Here is a 21,039-nt window from a genome sequence, read left to right on the forward strand (position 1 = left end):
ACTCTCAAACTAGTGAATATCTATACATATGAAAAGACCACATGATCAACAAATGCCTTTTCATATTTTTCAATATGTAATTTGTTTAATTTGTTATATTTCCATGGAAATAATTTTGACATAGTCTCTCAAACAAATAGCATTTGTTTCCCACCAAAACTCTGCAGCTAATGAATATTTCTGCAAGAAACCATTATTGTGCCAGGCTCAAATTTGTAATTATTGTTTTCAGATTTGCAAACACATTGAAAGTAACAACTTGAACTGACGTATCAAGAAATAGCATTGGTGGGATGGGGGAGGGGGACATGTTTTTTTTTACAAAAAGCACATTCTAGTTTCCCTTTAGGCAAATGGGATAGCACAATGGTTAAAACATTGAAGACGTTTGTCTTTCAGAGGAGGCAGTGGTGGTTGAGCGACCGGTGCAGGAGAGTGTGTCTGCCGATGTACCGGAGGAGCTGGAGCGAGTCAGGTCGGAGTACCAGGAGCTGACAGAGAGACATGAGGCCCAGGTCCGAGACAACGCCCAGCTCAGCAGGTCAGTGACAGTTTAGAGGAGACACTTTTTCATATCTCAACACTATTTCATATCTCAACACTATTTCCATATTTCATGTGAGGTTAGCTTGTAGCATATTCATATTGGGGTCACTGTGTAGTTAACAGTTATATTGCTTACTTCACTTGTATTTTGACATTTGTGTGACATTTTGTCATATTAAGAGTAAAATGGATATGGTTATATGAACAGATTTATCAGTGTTTAAAGCGATAGAACTAAAAGTTTTAGGCCACTGGTCCTTAAAATTCACATCTGGTAAAACACTTAAAACAGGCAAATTTCTACTAGTCTGTAGGAAACCTTAACAATTGGGCAGTTTGGCAAAGACTAGTGACAATTTCTGACGCAGCAGAATTATGTACACACTCAATTACAGTCAAGTTGCCGAACCTCGTAAAAGACGTTAATCCGACATTCGGCTTTATCCGACACTAATGATGGGAACTGTTTAAATCTCTGCTATTTAGACCCGTCAATCCGACAGTCCGGCACTCCGAGTCCGACACAAGTAATTTGCAAAGAATTACCAAAATCACTCATTAATCAGTCTCGTTAATCAGACACACTGATCAGCTTACTCCGTGGTCATCTGCCCACGAGTACACAGCCCGCGTTTTGATGTGAGACGAGTCATCTGGCAGCTGCATATTACAACGGCTGTAGAGATAAACTTACTAAACAATAAACAATTAATGCTTTAAATAAAGAAAACAGGATTAATCACATGCTTAGATTACCTCAATCTCATTAAAATCAGATACAAGTTCTCGATATCGCCAAGGACGTCCCATTACAGGTCATATCAGAACAACCTTTCGCGAACTATGACCAACCAATGAAATGACCAACAGGAAGTCAACGTTAGCCACTTAGAAGGCAGCTTTCTTAAGCACAAGTTAACATAAACACAAGTCACTAGCTCCCTATGTATTGTCACCCATCTGAAGCTATGCTGCTACTGCTGCAGGTTTCTGGAGGAGAAGGAGGAACGGATCTCAGAGCTGGAGTCAACGGTTTCCACTCTCGGGGAGGAGGCCGGAGACAAGGCTCAGCTCCTGGAGAACATACAGAGTGACAAGACAGCTCTTAGTCGCGCTCTGACCCAGAACAAAGACCTCAAGCAGCAGCTGGCGGAACTGCAGAGCGGCTTCGTCAAACTGGTAAGACTACTGTAGAACCTTATTGATCCGCTGCAAACAAAGTCCACTGTTGGAACCTGCATCCCAGTTAGAGACACACATGTGTAACTTCAACAGCTAGTTAGCATGAGACCACTTTTACATCACTATTACCATGATGCCATCACAAGACATATGGGGGATGGCTGCATCTTCAGAACTGTTTCCCACACTCCAATCAATTGGGTCGGCTACATCTTCCCGAAGCAAAATTCTGTAAAATTCCAGTTTCCATCCTTGCCGAACTAGTTTGGAACTTCCAGGCTCAATCGTAGCGCCACCAGTGGCTGTTTCCAGTTATGTCCTTTCAATGTTCATCCTACTGACCAATCAATCAGATTCCACCTCTCATATCACTTGCTTTTGCTTCAAACAATATGTCGGTGCTCAGTCAAGATGATCGGATCAATAATCAAAATTTTCTGTTGTAATATAACGCGAAGGGCATCACATCACGTGAGCACCTTGATTAAAATCATGAAAAGATTTGGAAAATATCTGGTGATTCAGCGGTAGAAACTAACAGTTTCAGTCCACTAGTCCTTATAATGATAGCATATAGCAAAACCTTTAAAAATGTCAAAATTCTACTAGTCCTTAGGATACCTTTACTGTTGGGCAGTTTGGCAAGGACTATAGGACTAGTGCCAATTTCTAACCCTGGTGATGCCCAGTTAACAGTACACAGTCACCAAGTTGTTTATATACCAGATATCTAGTTTGTTAAACTATTTTGATTGGACCGTGCATCGACTTGTTAGTCCAGCCAAAATATAACTCCATTATTCCAGCCTAGTTTGGAAAGGGCAGAAACTGGACTTTAGTAGATGAAGCTGACCAAAGTGAAACAGAAGATGGGTCGGCTAAGGAGACTTCTTATCATGCTGTTAATACAGAGCTCAAGAGGGTTAGGTTCTAACTGTATAGAGGTCCAGAAGATCTGTGACAACAATGACAGTTTAAGATTTCGACACCATGCTGACGGGTAACCTTTTTAGCGATGTGGACAAGGTGTTCTATTTCGGATCAGGGCCCCAGTTCAGATCCCATTGGAATCGGAAATCGGGCACAATACGTACATCTGTGAGATGTAAGTGTCCGTTGTGTGTTTCAGAGCAACGAGAACATGGAGATGATGACCAAGCTTCAGGGGGAGGAACACTCCGGCAACGAACTTGGACAGCGGCTCGCTCAGCAGGAGGATGAGATCAAAGACCTCAGAGAATCGGTGAGAAACTACATTTCAACCAAGACACCTGGGCCCTCTTGCACAAAGCGATCTTAGCGCTACGACTATTGTAAGCCTATGTTAAAGTATGGGAGTTACGATCATCTTAACACTAAGATCGCTTTGTGCAAGTGGGCCCTGGTGGTTATTAGTGTGTATATTACCCACAGTGGTCCTTAATACAGGAACACGGATATGTCAGAAATATTTTGGAAATCTCACTGAGAAATATACTTTTTCTTTTCTCTGATTGTCTAATTTTTATAGGTATCTCTATTCAGTCCAATGTGTGATACTGTATGCCAAGACCGCCTCCATGGTCTAGTGGTAGAGCGTCCGCCGGGAGAGCGGAGGTCTAAGGTTCCAACCCCATCATTCCAAAAGACATTAATAGATTGTACTTGTTGTTACCCTGTCTGGTGCATTAAGATACTAAAACAAGGACTGGTCAGCACAGAGTCAGTATACTGTGTCTGAGTGGGGTATTTATGTTAAACTGCGGCATGGTATCTCAGTTAGCTAGCACTTTTAAATTGGCCAGACTAGTAGAAACAGGAGTGCAATAATCTTGGTCGCGACGTTAAACCCCATTTCACCTTACCTCAACTTGTATGCCAAAATACATAATAGGGACAAGTAGACAGACTAGTGTATTGCATGTGTATCAAAGTTTTGGCGACTGTGACGGTTACACAACGACTGTGACGGTTACACCGACTGTGACAGTTGCACAGACTGTGACGGTTACACAGACTCTGTCGGTTACACCGACTGTGACGGTTACACCGACTGTGACGGTTACACCGACTCTGACGGTTACACCGACTGTGACGGTTACACCGACTGTGACGGTTACACCGACTCTGACGGTTACACCGACTGTGACGGTTACACCGACTGTGACGGTTACACAATGACTGTGACGGTTACACAGACTCTGACGGTTACACAGACTCTGACGGTTACATCGACTGTGACGGTTACACTGACTGTGACGGTTACACTGACTCTGACGGTTACACCGACTGTGACGGTTACACCGACTGTGACGGTTACACCGACTGTGGCGGTTACACTGACTGTGTCTCCAATGTGCTGCAGGTGAGCAGCAAGGACCGGGAGATGTCGGAGCTGCAGAAGGTGGTGTCCATCTCCCAGAGGGAGGAGTACCAACAGGATCAGATCCAGGACAGACTGCGGCACTATGAGGCCCAGGCCCAGCTGGTCGACACACTGCAGAACGAACTCACATCCGCACAGGTGGGTCAGAGACTAACACAGGCTGGTCTCAGTGTTCAGCTGTGGCATTTCCGGGGTTTATCTAGACCAGCTCAGGGGCCAGTATTCAAACCCCAGTCTGCAGTAAATGGCAGTTCCCAAATTTGAATGAAAAAAAAACCTGCACCTGTATCCCATCAAGTTGTGTTATCACGTCTGCCGGGCGGTGGGTAGCCTAGTGGTTAAGCGTTCGCTCGTCACGCCGAAGACCCGGGTTCGATTCCCGACATGGGTACAATGTGTGAAGCCCATTTCTGGTGTCCCCCGCCGTGATATTGCTGGAATATTGCTAAAAGCGGCGTTAAACCAAACTCACTCACTATCACGTCTGCCCGGGGCAAGGAAGTTGACTGACTATAAAGGTCAAGTGTCCACCCTTGCCGAACTAGGCTGGAATTCACGAGTATACCAAAAGAGATGTAACTTGTAATAGCCACTGGTGATGCTACGATTGAGCCACTAAATTCCATTGTATGTCGGCAAGGGTGGAAACAAGACTTTTGCCTTGGGAAGATGAGTAAGCATTAGGGCTGGGACAAATTTACTACCCGTGTACCCACCCCTCTATTGGGTACCCTACGTGGGTACCCGCTGTAGGTCTCAAAAGATAGGTCTCAAAAGATAGGTACAAACTGTCCGATTTGGAAAAAATTGTATTTAGATACATGTATAAAACGATCTGGTCATGCATACACTGATGTTTACTGCATGAAATTTTATATTTTTTTCTAACATATAAAAGTCAGAAGGAATGTGTGCTTAGTCAGAAAGAAACATTAGTGACTTGTAGTGTGACCATACAGTTTTTTATACGTTTTGTCATTAAACAATATATCACGTGACTAACCACGGGTCCAGGTAGTCCTGTGGGTACTTGGGTCCTACTCAGTACCCACCCGACACGAGTACCCGAGTAACCCATCCCAGTCCTAGTAAGCATGGCAGTCAAAGCGTCCTCTCTTTGTCAATATTCCTGTCCAAGTGCATGTTATCTGTTATGCATGTTCATATGTAGTCCTCTGTGTCAACTGTATGACAGACTTCCCCAGCATCTTGAATGAGTTACATCTTCATCTCGTCAGAATGTCTCTCTTTTGTCTGTGTTTTATTTTGCTATGAATGATTATTGCTCAATGCCACATCAGCAACAGCGTAGCTGTCAGCAGCAATATATTGTAATGAACAATCTTAGCATCCAACAGTTCAACTTTGTATCTCTCAGCAATGACTATGTCCATCCTTTTGATGAAAAAGTTGACATACTTAGTCACGTTGCCCCGGTGATGGTACAACTGCTAACTTACAACAGGTGCTTATGCATGTGTACTTCTGGTTTTAAGCGCCTGAAAGAGGAACGTTTGGTAAGACTGTCACTAATTTCACCTACAATACATCTTGTACTTTCTATATGAGGCTTCCCATAGGATTCAGCATTATTGGCTTATGATAAATGATAGGGCTGGGACGATACACCGACTGTATGATCCGATACGTATCATGATATCTTGTTCACAAGCCGCTACATATCATGATACCTTGTTCATGATCCGTTACATATCATGATACCCTGTTCATGATCCAATACATATCATGATACCTTGTTCATGATCTGATACATATCATACCTTGATCATGGTCTGATACATATCATACCTCCTTGTTCATGATCCTCTATGTACCATGATACCTTGTTCATGATCCGATAAGTACCATGATACCTTGTTCATGATCCTCTATATACCATGATACCTTGTTCATGATCCGATAAGTATCATGATTCCTTGTTCATGATCCGATACGTATCATGATACCTTGTTCATGAGCCGATATGTATCATGATACTTTGTTCAGGAGCCACTACATATCATGATACCTTGTTCAGGAGCCGATACGTATCATGATACCTTGTTCATGAGCCGATACGTATCATGATACTTTGTTCATGATCCTATAAGTATCATGATTCCTTGTTCATGATCCTATAAGTATCATGATTCCTTGTTCATGATCCTATAAGTATCATGATTCCTTGTTCATGAGCCGATACGTATCATGATACCTTGTTCATGATCCGATATGTATCATGATACCTTGTTCATGAGCCACTACATATCATGATACTTTGTTCACAAGCCGCTACATATCATGATACCTTGTTCATGATCCGATACGTATCATGATACCTTGTTCATGATCCGATATGTATCATGATACCTTGTTCATGAGCCGCTACATATCATGATACCTTGTACATGATCCAATACGTATCATGATACCTTGTTCATGAGCCGATACGTATCATGATACCTTGTTCATGATCTGATACATATCATGATACCTTGTTCACAGGCCGCTACATACCATGATACCTTGTTCGTGATCTGATACGTATCATGATACCTTGTGCATGATCCTCTATGTACCATGATACCTTGTTCATGATCGATCTGATACATATCATACCTTGTTCATGATCTGATACATATCATACCTTGTTCATGATCCTCTATCAATATTTTTGCTAAGTGTGTGAATGTGATCTATACTTAAAGTAAAAAATCGTGATCCACCAATGCACGGTGTATCGTTCCACCACTAACAAATGAACAGTTTTTAAGATGTTTTAGATAGATTTTAAGAAATGTTGAACAATATCATGAAATGGATTTGAGATATGAAGAAAATTTTCTCTTTTCATTGTATTATTACTATGATTACTGTGCTGCCTGCTGTGGGAACGCTTGCCCTTTTGTCACAAAATGATCACCTCTTTTCTTCACTCATCCCCTGCTCTGTCAGCAGTCTACATGTGTGTGCAACTAACTCTGGTTATTCTGTGTGTGTCTGTTACTGTTAGCTCTATATCAGACACAAGTAATCAATGAATATATCCAACCCTTTCTGTGTGTCTAATCTAAGATAGTTTAGTCTTTCTCCATTCTATGGAATGCATCTTCCTGAGGCAGGGGTGTCAACTGACTACAAAAGTCCAGTTTCCACTCTTGCCGAACCGTGCTGGAATTTCGTGTCTCGATCGTAGCGCCCCCTGTGTCTAATATGAGTATTGCCCAGCCAAAAAGTAACCCCAGGTGACAAGGTAGACACAAATTTATGAATAACATCTTCTTTAATACTGTAAAAAGCGTTGACAAGCAAGACTGAATGAGGGACATTGTACAGAATATATATAGTAGGTGGAGGATTAACAGTAGAGGATTAACAGTAGAGGACTCCCTCAACACCCTGCTAAGAGCCAACGACAGGAACACAACCAACCCCCAAGAGCCTAAATGTGTAGTTTACATAATTGACTGCAACTGTGGCCAATCTTACGTAGGTGAAACATCCTGCCCCATCAACACCAGCACAAAACATCATCAACCATTAAATCAGACTGTAAATCAGCCATCTCGGACCATATCAGCAACTGTCCTAATCACAACATCAACTGGGACAACGTCCAAATCCTCTCCAACAACTTCCATGATTTCACTATAAGAAAACTAACAAAAGCAGTCCACATTGGCCGCCACAAGCCATCAATCAACAGAGATCAAGGCTATTTCATCCCATCTGCCTACAATGAACTCATCAAGCAATAATCACTTGTCCTGTTTAATTTGCTTCATGTCCCATTGGCTTCCACCTATATGTTCTCTGTCCAACGTGTTGTGACGGTATTATCCTTCTGTTGTCAACACTCACTCATGTTATCCCACTCATGTATGCAACTGTTGTCACTGTTAATCCTCTACTGTTAATCTTCCACCTACTATATATAGTCTGTACTATGTCCCTCATCCAGTCTTGCTTGACAACGGTATAAGGATCCACACCGAAACGTTCCCTTTTCATCCATCAACGTCTAAGTAATGGCTATCAAACAATTAAACCCCGGAAGTTTGGCAAAGGTGGAAACTGGACTTTTACAGTCAGCTCGCTCCCTTGCCTCAGGAAGATGATTGAATGTAACATCACACAAACTTGACATCTGCCACAGCTTCATGAGTAGACCGTGTACATGTTAATTCATAACTTTCACTGTTGTGATCCTTCTCACAATATGAAATTAATCAGGACCTACTAGAATAATAATGATCCTCTGCTTGTAATTAATATATTAGTAACATTATTTGCGTCCATTCTCAATTTGTGTATGTATATTTGGCTAAACAATACTGGCACATATGAGAAATCACACTGAAAGTAAGACTCTTATCTAGCCCATTATTTTGGGATCATTTTGCATTTGGTTTTGGTTTTTTTCATAGAGTATGTTTTTTGTACTTTAACACTTTTCTTCCTTTTGATACTTGGAATTGTTTTTGTGTGATTTTTTAAAAACTTTTATCATCCCAAACTTGCTTCCACAGGCGATATTGCTTGGGTTAGATCAAGTGTTTTCTCCAAAGAGATATCGCCCCCTAAATTGCACCACAATGCTTTGCAGGCCATTGTGTTACCATGACGGCATAATCAAATGACATCACTAATCTGCCACTGAAGCTGGTTAGCTGTACTTATTATACTCAAAACACTGGTTATTACTGGTTAGAAACTGAATACGCTGGAAGAATGATTTTGGATGATAAATAGAATCTCACCAGAGTGTCGTGTGACATGAATTATATCAACACTTGTCGATAAAAGTGGATATGCCTCAACTTTTATCTTGTTTATCAACCTGTGTTGATATATTTTATGTCAAAAGACACTACATATCGAGGCCTCCTTTATACATTGTATAGCGCTTCCTACTATCGTAAGGCCGTTTGATTCCCTACAAGTGTAGGTCTTCAGCAACCCATGCTTGCTGTAAGAGGTGACTAACGGGTGGTCAAGCTTGTTGACTTGGTTGATGCATGTCATTGTATCCAAAATGCATGGTTACTGCTCATGATGTCAATCACTGGATTGTCTGGTCGAGACCACGGTCATATGGTTGGAATATTGCTGATTGCGGCATTATACAACAAAACAAACATATTTTTAGTTTATTCTGTTTCTTCATCATAATGCAACTAATGCTAGAATATTCACAGCAGCGGATGAAGCGACACAGTAGTTCATGACTCTCCAATATATTCATAGCACGGCTTTAAACATCAAGCAAACAAACAAACAAACAAACAAAACATTATATAGCACTTCCTACTGAAGCCCATTGTATGCATTATGGTGACATCATGTCAGTCATTTGGAAGTTGGAGGAGAAGACCGTTGCAGACGTGTTCCCTCATTGGTGATTACAAAGACCCATATACCTTAACAGTCTAATGATTAATGATTTTACTTGCTGATTGAGCTGGCTTTGTAGGTCAGTTATTTCATCTTCAAATTAATCCTAAAAGTGTACATTCTGACTCTTTTTTAATACTGCCTATCATGCGTCATGTTCATAAGCTTGTTGTAGATCAAGGAGTATAAATATCATTGAACCTTTTTGCACTGTGAAGACAAAAGTGGACAAAAGCCGCCATGCTTATAAGAGGAGATCAGAGGGGCAGAGTATTCTCAGAAGAAAGAATAGTGCATGAATTTACAAACCTACTAATGTACACCCTTTCCGGTGAACCTTACAGTTGACCTTGGCCTTGACCTTGACCTCAGTTCTTGGTTCTGATATCTACCAAGTTTCCTTGAATTTTCTTTCCACCTTTACTTGTGATGGGGGGGTAGGTTAGGAAATTGTACAACCTTTTCAAGACATGATTCATTTTCATCAACCTAATTTTCAAAGTGCAATCTAAATTCAAGGTGTGAAACCTGATACTAAGAGAACTTAACATGAACAAAGTGTTGAAGTTTGATGAAACTTGGTACATAGCAGGACCGAGAACTGAGGTCAAGGTCAAGGTCAACTGTAAGGTTCACTGGAAAGTGTGTGCATTAGTAGGTTTGTAAATCTTTTCATATTTTATAATAAAAACTTATAACCCTTCCCTCATGTCCAATGATCAGCCTTGTTTGTTGAGAGTCTGATAGACGGGAAACTGTAGCAATAAGGTGGAAACGAAGTATGCCATGTTGTCATATGTAAATGGCAAGAGGATGTTTGCTAGGTCAGTAATGGTAAAGTGTGAAACAATCTTAGCCATTTTGGGGAGTGAGCCTATTGTGACTAATGCTATACAAGCATATGATATCATTTCAAGTGTATTTGACCTTGGATGTCAGTAAGAGCTGCATCAGGTGAACCCTGTAAGTGCATGTTTGTAATGGTAGATGTTGTAGTCCCTTTGTACAAAAAAGGGCTGGAAATATGCAGTTGTCAATCCTGACTAACCATGAATGTCCCTTTCTTTCCCAGGACATGATGGATGCTTTGACGACACAGAACCGAGAGCTCCGCGCCATGCTCATCAAGGCCACTGAGGTCAAGGCCAACTCTGAACATTCCATTGACCCCGATAATGAGTCCAAGAGAGACGGTGTGGTTAGTTTCACTGTTGTTCTGTTCACTAACGTACAGCTTGTCAAGTCCTGTACATCCCGTTGATTGCTGTAGTAAAGCGTTGTATTTGGAAGTCTTGTACACAACCAGAAGGCATCAGTGGGCACAGACAGTTGCAACTCAAGAACACATTTATTGTGGATATGAAAAAGTTACTTGCCACTATATATATATATATATATATATTGCCACTGAAGGCAAATACCTTGTCCTGGTTTGGGACATCCCAGTGGGGATTCCAGGGAAGAACCCTTGAAGATGCGGGGTGGAATAGGCATTCATCAACCCATGCTTGCCCTAAAAGGCAACTATGCTTGTCGTAAGAGGCGCCTAATTGGATCAGGTGGTCAGACTCACTGATTTGGTTGATGCATGTCATCATATCCCAATTGCGTGGACTGATGCTCATGATATCAATGACTAGACTGTCTAATGTAGCTGGAATATTGCTGAGTGTTGCATTAAACAACAACCAAAACAACATCCAAGGAAGAATAGATCCCCAGTATCAGGGGTCCGGAAACCGTCATATGCGCCGGACATGTCCGATTGGGAATCTCAAATGTCCGGTTTAAAATATTGCTTACCGGAATTTAAATTTTTCTGTCCGGACTTTTTATAAAGTATTGTCCGGACATTCTTAAATTTTGACCGGACATGATCAACAGTTAGGACTAAGCAATTTCTGTCTGCGATTGTAACACAATGAAGATTATCTACACTGACAAGCTTTGTTTGTTTTGATTGCTGTAAATACATCGTACCTAGAATGATAGTCCAATCGGTCAATCACTGTAATAGGCAATAAACTGAGTTGACACTGATTAATCGAGGATTTATTACTGAGAACATCTTGTTAATTTGAGTAAAATGTGTTTACAACTGTACATAAATACCTTGCATCATCGATGTACCTCATTATCCTCACAATGCTACGATACGTAACGACAGCCAGTCGACCGATGCAGATCAGTCGAGCGGATCTGACAAACCCACAAAGTCTGAATGCTCATTTTGTAAGTCGTGGCAAACGACTTTCACTTGGTTGACATACAATGAGGATTTGCCGATTTTATTGTTTTCAGTAGCTAGTCGTATATTGAATCTTGATTGACCGCCATTTTGCTTTCTGTGACGATCGATATCAAATTTTTTTATGGTCAATAATTAAGTACAGATGAAAAAGTATTCAAATAACTATTGCTATCAACGATAGTTTAGGATTTATGATTATATTATCTGTCTTGTTTTTAAATAATCTTTAGTTTAAAAAAAAACCTTTTCCCGTGAGGTCACGTGATAACCAAATATGGGATAATAGTCTCGATCCAAATGTTACAATGCGTACACTTGAGCAGACTCATGAATATTAATTAGACCGTTCACAACGTTGACAGATCGTTATTATAACAGAAACAAACGTATGTTTTCCATATATATCTAAAATGATATTATTTCTTATTAATTGTCCGGTGAATTAAACAATTTAAATTGAAACAATTCATAATTCATCATATTATGAATACGTAACAACTTGTAATTTGTGTGTAAAAAGTCGTACTAAAAGACGCTGTTTGAAGGGGGCGTGGCATAAATGTAAATGTCCGATTGGGATTTTAAATTTTCCGGACCCCTGCCCAGTATCCCATTCTTGTTGTAAAAGCCAAAAAGAGAGTTTGGGTGATGAAACTTGGTGACAGGGTTATTGTACCACGATGACATGGATTGTCTTGTTCTGATAGTCCTTGATTGTCTGGTCCAGACTTGATATTTTTACAGGCGGTTGTGATATAGCTGGAATATTGCGGACAGTGGCATCAAACAACATTCACACACATGACTCAGTCTACGCAGCGGAATTCAACTGTTTATCTGTTTCAGATGGAGTCTCTACAGTCGACAATCCAGCAACTGGAGAGTGAGCGTAGTCAGCTGGTGGATAACCTGCGAGAGCAGAGGGACCTCTCAGACAGCCTCGGGATCAAGGTGGCCGATCTACAGGAGGAGATTCTTAGGAAAAGTGAGGCCTGCTTCAAAGTGAAATATTTGTTTTTAGAGATATATATATGCTCTTCATTCATCACATCTCCAGGGACATTATGAATTGAAAGGCTCCATGATTATTTAGATTGCCTTGTAGAAGTGTATTGTTTATCAAAAGGTCTACTAAGGTAAATTGGGAAATTTTTAGTTATTTCGATATTTGTTATTATTATTTACTTTATTGTTTACTTTAATAGATGTAGAGCGCAGTAATGATACAATTGTTATGCATCTGAAGATGTGGGTATCCATGTGGAGATGGCCTGACAATATGGTGACAATGCCATTATATATCTGGGTGTGAATGTGCTCAGTTGGCCCTAAGAGAAAATATTTAGACCAGTAGTATTTACGCTGAATTGAGATCTAAAAGGATTTGTTAAAATTGGTACTCCGTGTTCCATGTTTACCAAATGAGGTCCAAAAATCATTTTTTTAATCATTTCCATTTATTTGTAGTCTGAGTCTGTTAGCAGGGTTATTAGTGCTGGTGTCCATTGACTTTGCCTGTTAACTGTGTCCGTTCTCTGTGACCAATTTCTGTGACTGTTAACTTTGGCCTTACACTGTCCCCATTCACAGTCTCCATTCTCTGTGTACATTTTTTGGGGGGGAGAGGCTTATGGTTGAAGTGTTTGCTCGTCTCGCCAAAGACAAGGGTTCAATTCCCCACATGGGTACAATGTGTGAAGCCCGTTTCTGGTGTTCCCTGCCGTGATATTGCTGGAATATTGCTAAAAGTGGCGTAAACCATATTCACTCACTGTCCCCGGTCACTGTCTCCCAACTGATGCTTCTATGATTCTTCTTTTTCAGATCAAATGAATTTTGATAACGACATCATCACAAGAGCAGATTATGACCAGTTGAAAATGGCTTTGGAGATGATTCAGGTGAGCTTAACAGAAATCAAATCACATAATTCATAAACATATTAACCACATATTGTACTGTGTCAATAATGATGATAATTAGTGCAGGTATTAACTCACATATTGTGGTCCTCACCTCTACAGGTCAAGGAACTTTTTTGTCCAGATGTCAGGGACTAAGCATTTCGTACTCTCAGGGATGTTTGTAAGAGACAGAATGTGTTTTTTCTGCAACACATGTGTTATGGAATGAATTGCCCTCTCCAGATATATCAAATGGCCGGTATCTCAGTATTTACTGTTGGTTGGTTCAGAAATTTGACGTTTCATTTTCTTTGTTTCAGGATAAGTATTCTCGCGTGATGCGGGACAAGGCGGAGTTGACAGACAAGGCGGACATGTTGGAGCACATGGTGACTCAGCTGCAGGGGGAGACAGACACTATAGGTAAACATACCTGCCCCCTTCAAGTCAACAGTGCAAACAATGGGTTGCACAGTTTGCTTATTGAACATGTTGAAAGGCCTTAAGCTCCAAACAATGCAGGATAAAGTGAAAATGACCTTTTCATTGAAAAATAGAATCACACATCGATTCATCGTGATCTATGTAACAACTATCGTTGGGTCATAGTTTTTTAGACGTCATATGTATTCATGTTTATCTTGATTACTCAAGCTATAACGGTTGGTGTAGCATCACACAGACATTGTACATACTCAGATGATGGCGTGTTTTCAAGAGATAGTAGTCTTTACTAAGTGAATGAGATGTTTTACACTTGTTCATGTGATAAGAGAGAATACTACGATTGTTCTTAAGCGCCTGAAAACCTATAACTAAGGTATATATACAGACAGCGTATCTATTTTAATTTTCCTCTCATTGTTTATTTCATTGGGGGCACGCCAGGAACCCGTGATCATGTGTTTGAATCCTGGTTTGCCTCGATACTGTTTCTTGGTTTGTTCTGCTCTTGGGTTTCACCAAAGTCGTTAATGTCGAAGACCGGGGTCAGAATTCCGCCCACATTAAGCTGACACTCTGTGATATAACATATCACATGTGATATGTTAGCGTGAAGCCCCACTCACTCACTCACTAACTAACTGACTTGGTTGATACATGTCATCGTATTTCTATTGCGTGGATTGATGCTCATATGTCAATCACTGGATTGTCTCATTCAGACTCGATTAATTACAGACTGACCTCATATATTTGGAATATTGCTGAGTGCTGTGTTAAGCAACTCAAAAACAAACACTCACTAACTTTATGTCATCAACTGATTTGCATCATTGAATGAAGTTACAAGTGCTTAATTATTGGTTGTATGAACAATGCCTTGCCACAAATGTGTGTAAGAAATACAGCTGTTGGGAAGTAAAAACCTCTGGTCAGAACATTTGTAGGATGTGGATGTACTGCTTCAGTCCTCGGTCGCCAGAAAGTACACAAAGTACTTCGTGTGCTGTGAGCTGTATAATCTTGTTCTGTGTTGTAGGTGAATACATCTCCCTGTACCACCACCAGAGGGCGCTGCTCCAGCAGCGGGAACATCAGAAGAACGATTACATCACCCAACTGGCCCGGGATAGGGAGGAAATGCAGGTATGAGGTGTACTTAAGCCCCTTTACAAGGGCACCAAGATGGGACCAACAGTCGAGGCCACTGCGCTTGTATGTGACTGTATGTCTCTGACCTGTATGTGACTCTGATTCTTTGACCTGTATGTGACTGTATATCTCTGACCTGTATGTGACTGTATATCTCTGACCTGTATGTGACTGTGTCTCTGACCTGTATGTGACTGTATGTCTCTGACCTGTATGTGACTGTATATCTCTGACCTGTATGTGACTGTATGTCTCTGACCTGTATGTGACTGTATGTCTCTGACCTGTATGTGACTGTATATCTCTGACCTGTATGTGACTGTGTGCCTCTGACCTGTATGTGACTGTATATCTCTGACCTGTATGTGACTGTATATCTCTGACCTGTATGTGACTGTATGTCTCTGACCTGTATGTGACTGTATGTCTCTGACCTGTATGTGACTGTATATCTCTGACCTGTATGTGACTGTGTGCCTCTGACCTGTATGTGACTGTATATCTCTGACCTGTATGTGACTGTATATCTCTGACCTGTATGTGACTGTATGTCTCTGACCTGTATGTGACTGTATATCTCTGACCTGTATGTGACTGTGTGCCTCTGACCTGTATGTGACTGTATATCTCTGACCTGTATGTGACTGTATATCTCTGACCTGTATGTGACTGTATATCTCTGACCTGTATGTGACTGTACATCTCTGACCTGTATGTGACTGTATATCTCTGACCTGTATGTGACTGTATATCTCTGACTTGTGTTGCAGAGTAAGCTAGACCAGGCCAATGACCTGTATGTGACTATACCTGACCTGTATGTAACTGTATATCTGACCTGTATGTGATGTGTATCTGTGTTGCAGGGTAAGCTGGGCCAGGCTACTGACCTGTACGTTATGTGTATCTGTGTTGCAGGGTAAGCTGGGCCAGGCTACTGACCTGTATGTGATGTGTATCTGTGTTGCAGGATAAGCTGGGCCAGGCTACTGACCTGTATGTGATGTGTATCTGTGTTGCAGGGTAAGCTGGGCCAGGCTACTGACCTGTATGTGATGTGTATCTGTGTTGCAGGGTAAGCTGGGCCAGGCTACTGACCTGTATGTGATGTGTATCTGTGTTGCAGGGTAAGCTGGGCCAGGCTACTGTCCTGTACGTGATGTGTATCTGTGTTGCAGGGTAAGCTGGGCCAGGCTACTGACCTGTATGTGATGTATAACTGTGTTGCAGGGTAAGCTGGGCCAGGCTACTGACCTGTACGTGATGTGTATCTGTGTTGCAGGGTAAGCTGGGCCAGCTCCAGGCCCTAGTGATGCAGCTGCTGGGAGAGAGGAACATGCTCCACAGCTACACAGAAGAGGCCTCCAGACCCCCCGACATCTCCGACCTCGAGCCACATCTCAACTCCTCCCTTGCACACAAAACGGGCCACAAGCATCACCATCATAGGAGTGCAATGACGAATGGCATCAACAATAACTACGGTAAGATTCTGACAATTTAATAAGCTATCCTGGGAAATTTGCCTTGCTTTTCTCAAGAGTATGGCAGTCAGATAGTCAGCGCTGACTACATGTATTTTTTATGCTGACTCTGAAGCTTTCATACAAGGTCTTCAAAATTTGTTTTGATCCATGTAATAAAAATAATTGGATGCTTTGATGAGCTTGATGAAATATTATAGGATTTACATTAAGTTATTTCATTTGATTCCAAATCTGTGAAGATTCAGGTTAGAGTTGGTCTTCAGCAACCCATGTTTGTCGCAAGTGACAACTAATGGGATCGATCACTCGCTGACTTGGTTGATTCATGTCATTGTATGCAAATTGTGTAGATCAATTCTCATGATACCAGTCACTGGATCATCTGGAGTGTGACAAACAAACAAACAAATCATTTGATGCCCTGTGTAAATTTCTAAATGCTACTTTGGCTAAGGAGTACTTGAATGCTGTGGCATCAGTCTCTGACAAAAACTTGTTTGCTTTGAGTCTGCTTTCGTGTTTATGTATCCTTTTCTAAAGATTTTAGTGTTACTATGATTACCGTATTCGACGTAAGAAGCGCCCAGGGTGCTCTCAAAATTAGAAATAGGGGGCTCTTATTAGAATATAATTTTGGTGAGATTAAAAACGAGGTTGAAAGATTGTTAATTTTGTGATTTATGCTGACAGCCTGAAATGATATGAAAGAAGAATCTGTGTGTATTATACACGATAGATATATTTTCGAGAATTAAATTGCCCATAATTAAGGGTGCATATGACAAACGAGTGTGTATTATACACGAATAAATATGTCTTGTGTACACTGATCAATCGGAAAGGGTGCTAACTGGGATTGTTCACTAACCATTACATAAGCAAATAACGCCGTGGGCGCTTATTAGAGTGGGGCGCTTATTACGTCGAATATGGTAACTGTTCTCACTGGATGGGAAATATCACAGGCTGTTGTGGAGTCTTTGATTTCCAAAGTTTTCTGTTCTTTCTGTTAGATTGGCCCGACTACACAAGCTCGGAGAGCGACAGCGAGAGTGAGGTAGAGCCTATAGTGGGTGGAACCCATGACACCGACTCGGCCACACCCACTGAAGAAATCAACCAACCAATGTTAACCGACACTCCATCCCCCGACCAATCACTAAACACAGAGGACACAGACATGACTATTCATAAGGAAAACCATGCACACGGCACCAAACATATGCATCGAACACTTCCCGAGGAGGACCAAACCGCTCACCGAATTCTTCATTTACTGTCGGAAATCGGCCATTCCAATCTGGTGGAGAAACCTCCTTTCACAGAAAGAAACTTCCTACCCTGCAAGTTCTGTCAAGGGCCAATCCATATTGTTTAACAGATGCACAATCTCTGTAGATATGTACATACACTGTAAGATATTGTATAGACAAGACGACTGGGTTGGGCTATGCTGGAAACCCACGCCACAAAACTACCTGCTTTGTTTGTGTGAAGCAGATCAGTAACCATGCCTTGACTCACAAACTGACCATTCTAGCGTTGTCTGGATGTGGGGTCGGAATACAGCACTCTCTGGGAATGGTCGGAAGAACATTGTGGATGTGTGTGTTGGTTACCTTCAGGATTCAGGATTCAGGATTGATCGAGTATTAGAAGTCTTGTTATAAAGTCTGAATGGTCGTGTGTACTATACTGCAATACGACAGATGCTGTAAATATGTTTCTTCTAGGAAGGACTGTCTGTTTAAAACAGAATGTATGTACTGATGCTGACTTTTAGCTCAGACGAAGATGTTTGACAGAAAACTTGAGTGTAAAGTTAAAGAACTGTTTTGCCCTGGTTGTACGTGACTCTGTACGTGACGCTGTGGAAGAATCTTCTGACTGCCATGTTCTCTCGTCTTTGTCAAGTTATGGACACAATTATGCCATCATATATTGGGTGTGTCATAGATTTGCTTTGAGTGGGCTCATAGCTTCTAATGTGATTGCTTTTATGTTGTTATGGCCATTGAATTGTCCATTTGCAACACGAAGTTGTTGGTTAGAAGGATCCATTTGAGGCCGCAAACACAATTCATTTCATCAAAATACTGTATTAAATATCAGTCAACTTAAGTCATCGGGTAGATGTGAATAAAAAAACTTATACGGAAAATAATATAAATTATTACAATGAATGTATATGTGTAATTGAAATCTTTTTCATCAGTCACTTTATACGAAAATGTTAAAATTATCCAGCCAAATGATTGTCAAAGAGGGTAATTTATTTCACATGCTTAATTAGTCATTACATAGCTTTTACTTTTGTTTGTACGAATGGCTGTCATCAGTTTTATTTCTCATTGTTAGAACTACCATACTTGCCGTATTAAGCACCCAACTCTGAAAGGTCATTTTTATTAGCGCCACCTACTTGATGTGACAGTCTGTATTTTTGTGTGTATTTTAAGGAAGAATCACTCTAGCTGTGTAGTGTTTGTAATTGTCTACCATTATCAAAAAGGTTTAAGTGCCATCGATGTTTGAACTATGTTTGTCCACTACCGCTCATTGTCTGAAAATAATTTAAGTTGGCAACTTATCTCGAGGGGCATGTGGTGTGATGTACCTTGTGTGTGAGCCTATATACCCCGAGCCATTATTCATTCCTACAGACACGGAATATATGTCCGAACTTTCACGGAGAAAAACTGTTTGATTCAGCCATTTTGATAAATAAACTGAGTTACTTCCCTTTACCCAATGCATTCGGATAAACAGTTCATTTCAGCTCAACGATACTTATGCAAGATAAGCAAATTACCTAAGGTGTGTTCCAATTGATTTCTCAGTGGTCAACATGAGTAGGTAACATGGAAAATAATTGCCTGCTTCTTATCCATTCAGAAGCTAGTATTTTAATGTAAGGTGAGATAAATTAACTTGTTTAATGGTTTTAATAATCCCCACCAAGGTGCTTATTACGGCTAATATGGTATATATTTTTTTCTCAAACTACATCTTCGTAGAAAATTATTCTATGTGCATGCACCATCTGGAAATCAAATACCTACTTTCACCTTGTGTAGAACTGGAACTATTTGGCCTTGTGTGGATCTAATATTCAGGAAGTGCTTTCCATGTATCCACACAGTATTTTGTGGTAAGGGTTGCAAATAATATCAGTAGTTCATCATTGTTACCACCTAGTTACAATGCAATGTATGCAGCATTATTCATTTGCTTTCAATATGTACAGCACCAGAGGGAGACGCTGCTGCCATTGTCAGAATTAGTGATGTTGCCATTCACCGGAACACAGGTGCATCGTCTGCAAACTTTGCACAATACTATACCCGATACACTTAATTTGGCATCGATTCACATTTATTCCCATATTGTTTGTCCTTGTGGATCTTGCATCGATATCAATAAGCAAGTACAGACTATTTTGGTAATTCTTCATAACTTTCTTGACTGTCTTTCGGATACTAAACTGGCCCGATACCAAGACTGACCAGCTTTTCCTTGCTGCCTGTCATAATACACTATGTTAAGTTGTTTGTTTCTTATTATTTTCTCATACAGAATAGTTGGCTTAACTAATGTGCCATGTCGTTGGGTATTAATCCGCTGTCCTTCTTTCCCTTTATGAGGAAGTCTATGGACTCTATTCTCAGTCTAATGACTTGGTTTTCCGCACAAAATGTTGTATATGCAGTATTGAGATATGTATCATGGTTTCTGTATCGAGATATGTATCGTGTGACCCCTGTAATTTGTGACATCCCTACCAGAATCCTTATATAGAACCGCCCTGATTATAATTCTTGCTTTGTCAGCACAACACCTGTGGGTTTTGCAGTTGAAGCATTAACCCAACTAGCTCACTCATTGCATTGTATCTCTGCCATCAGAACTTATTGTTCAATCTATAAAGACGATCAAGTTGATTTTATTAAGAACCGTAACTCTTTTTGCAATCTTTGCCATTAATTTGGTTTGTTAAAAAAGGGATCCTTTCTGTAATCTGTCCTTTTTCTTTTTAAACCTGACACAGTGTCAGGATTGAATAGGGTTGATGTGTCACTAACGTAGTCAGTGAAACAACAGGTTCCCTGGTCCCCCTGAGTCCACATGTATGCACCCTTCCCTGGCATCCCTACCCCCCGACCCCTCCACCCCACCCCAAGTCCACACCTCAAGGGGACATGCAATTCACAGTGGGTGGCATAGCATCAGAGAGAAGCTACAACTTGGCTATATACAACCATAAACACAACCCTTCAGTTTTTCCCAACAGTACTTCAACATGCGCTGTCCTAC

General features: G+C 40.9%; 1 protein-coding gene across 4 annotated transcripts in view; it reads left to right on the forward strand.

The window, feature by feature from the left end:
* Positions 1 to 21,039, forward strand: part of LOC139472960 (golgin subfamily A member 2-like) — a 42,848-nt gene extending 21,809 nt beyond the window's left edge. For all 4 annotated transcript variants that reach the window (XM_071255437.1, XM_071255438.1, XM_071255439.1 and 1 more), the window contains 11 exons: positions 400 to 541; positions 1,533 to 1,725; positions 2,858 to 2,971; positions 4,073 to 4,231; positions 10,560 to 10,685; positions 12,585 to 12,723; positions 13,563 to 13,639; positions 13,963 to 14,065; positions 15,126 to 15,232; positions 16,521 to 16,722; positions 17,739 to 21,039. In XM_071255437.1, coding sequence (XP_071111538.1) covers positions 400 to 541; positions 1,533 to 1,725; positions 2,858 to 2,971; positions 4,073 to 4,231; positions 10,560 to 10,685; positions 12,585 to 12,723; positions 13,563 to 13,639; positions 13,963 to 14,065; positions 15,126 to 15,232; positions 16,521 to 16,722; positions 17,739 to 18,103 — 1,727 coding nt within the window. In that variant the 3' untranslated portion in view covers positions 18,104 to 21,039. The remainder of the gene's footprint in view (positions 1 to 399; positions 542 to 1,532; positions 1,726 to 2,857; positions 2,972 to 4,072; positions 4,232 to 10,559; positions 10,686 to 12,584; positions 12,724 to 13,562; positions 13,640 to 13,962; positions 14,066 to 15,125; positions 15,233 to 16,520; positions 16,723 to 17,738) is intronic.

The sequence above is a fragment of the Haliotis cracherodii genome, unplaced genomic scaffold, assembly GCF_022045235.1.
Source record: "Haliotis cracherodii isolate W230 unplaced genomic scaffold, xgHalCrac1.p SCAF_26, whole genome shotgun sequence".
In the NCBI taxonomy this organism is placed as follows: Eukaryota; Metazoa; Mollusca; class Gastropoda; order Lepetellida; family Haliotidae; genus Haliotis; species Haliotis cracherodii.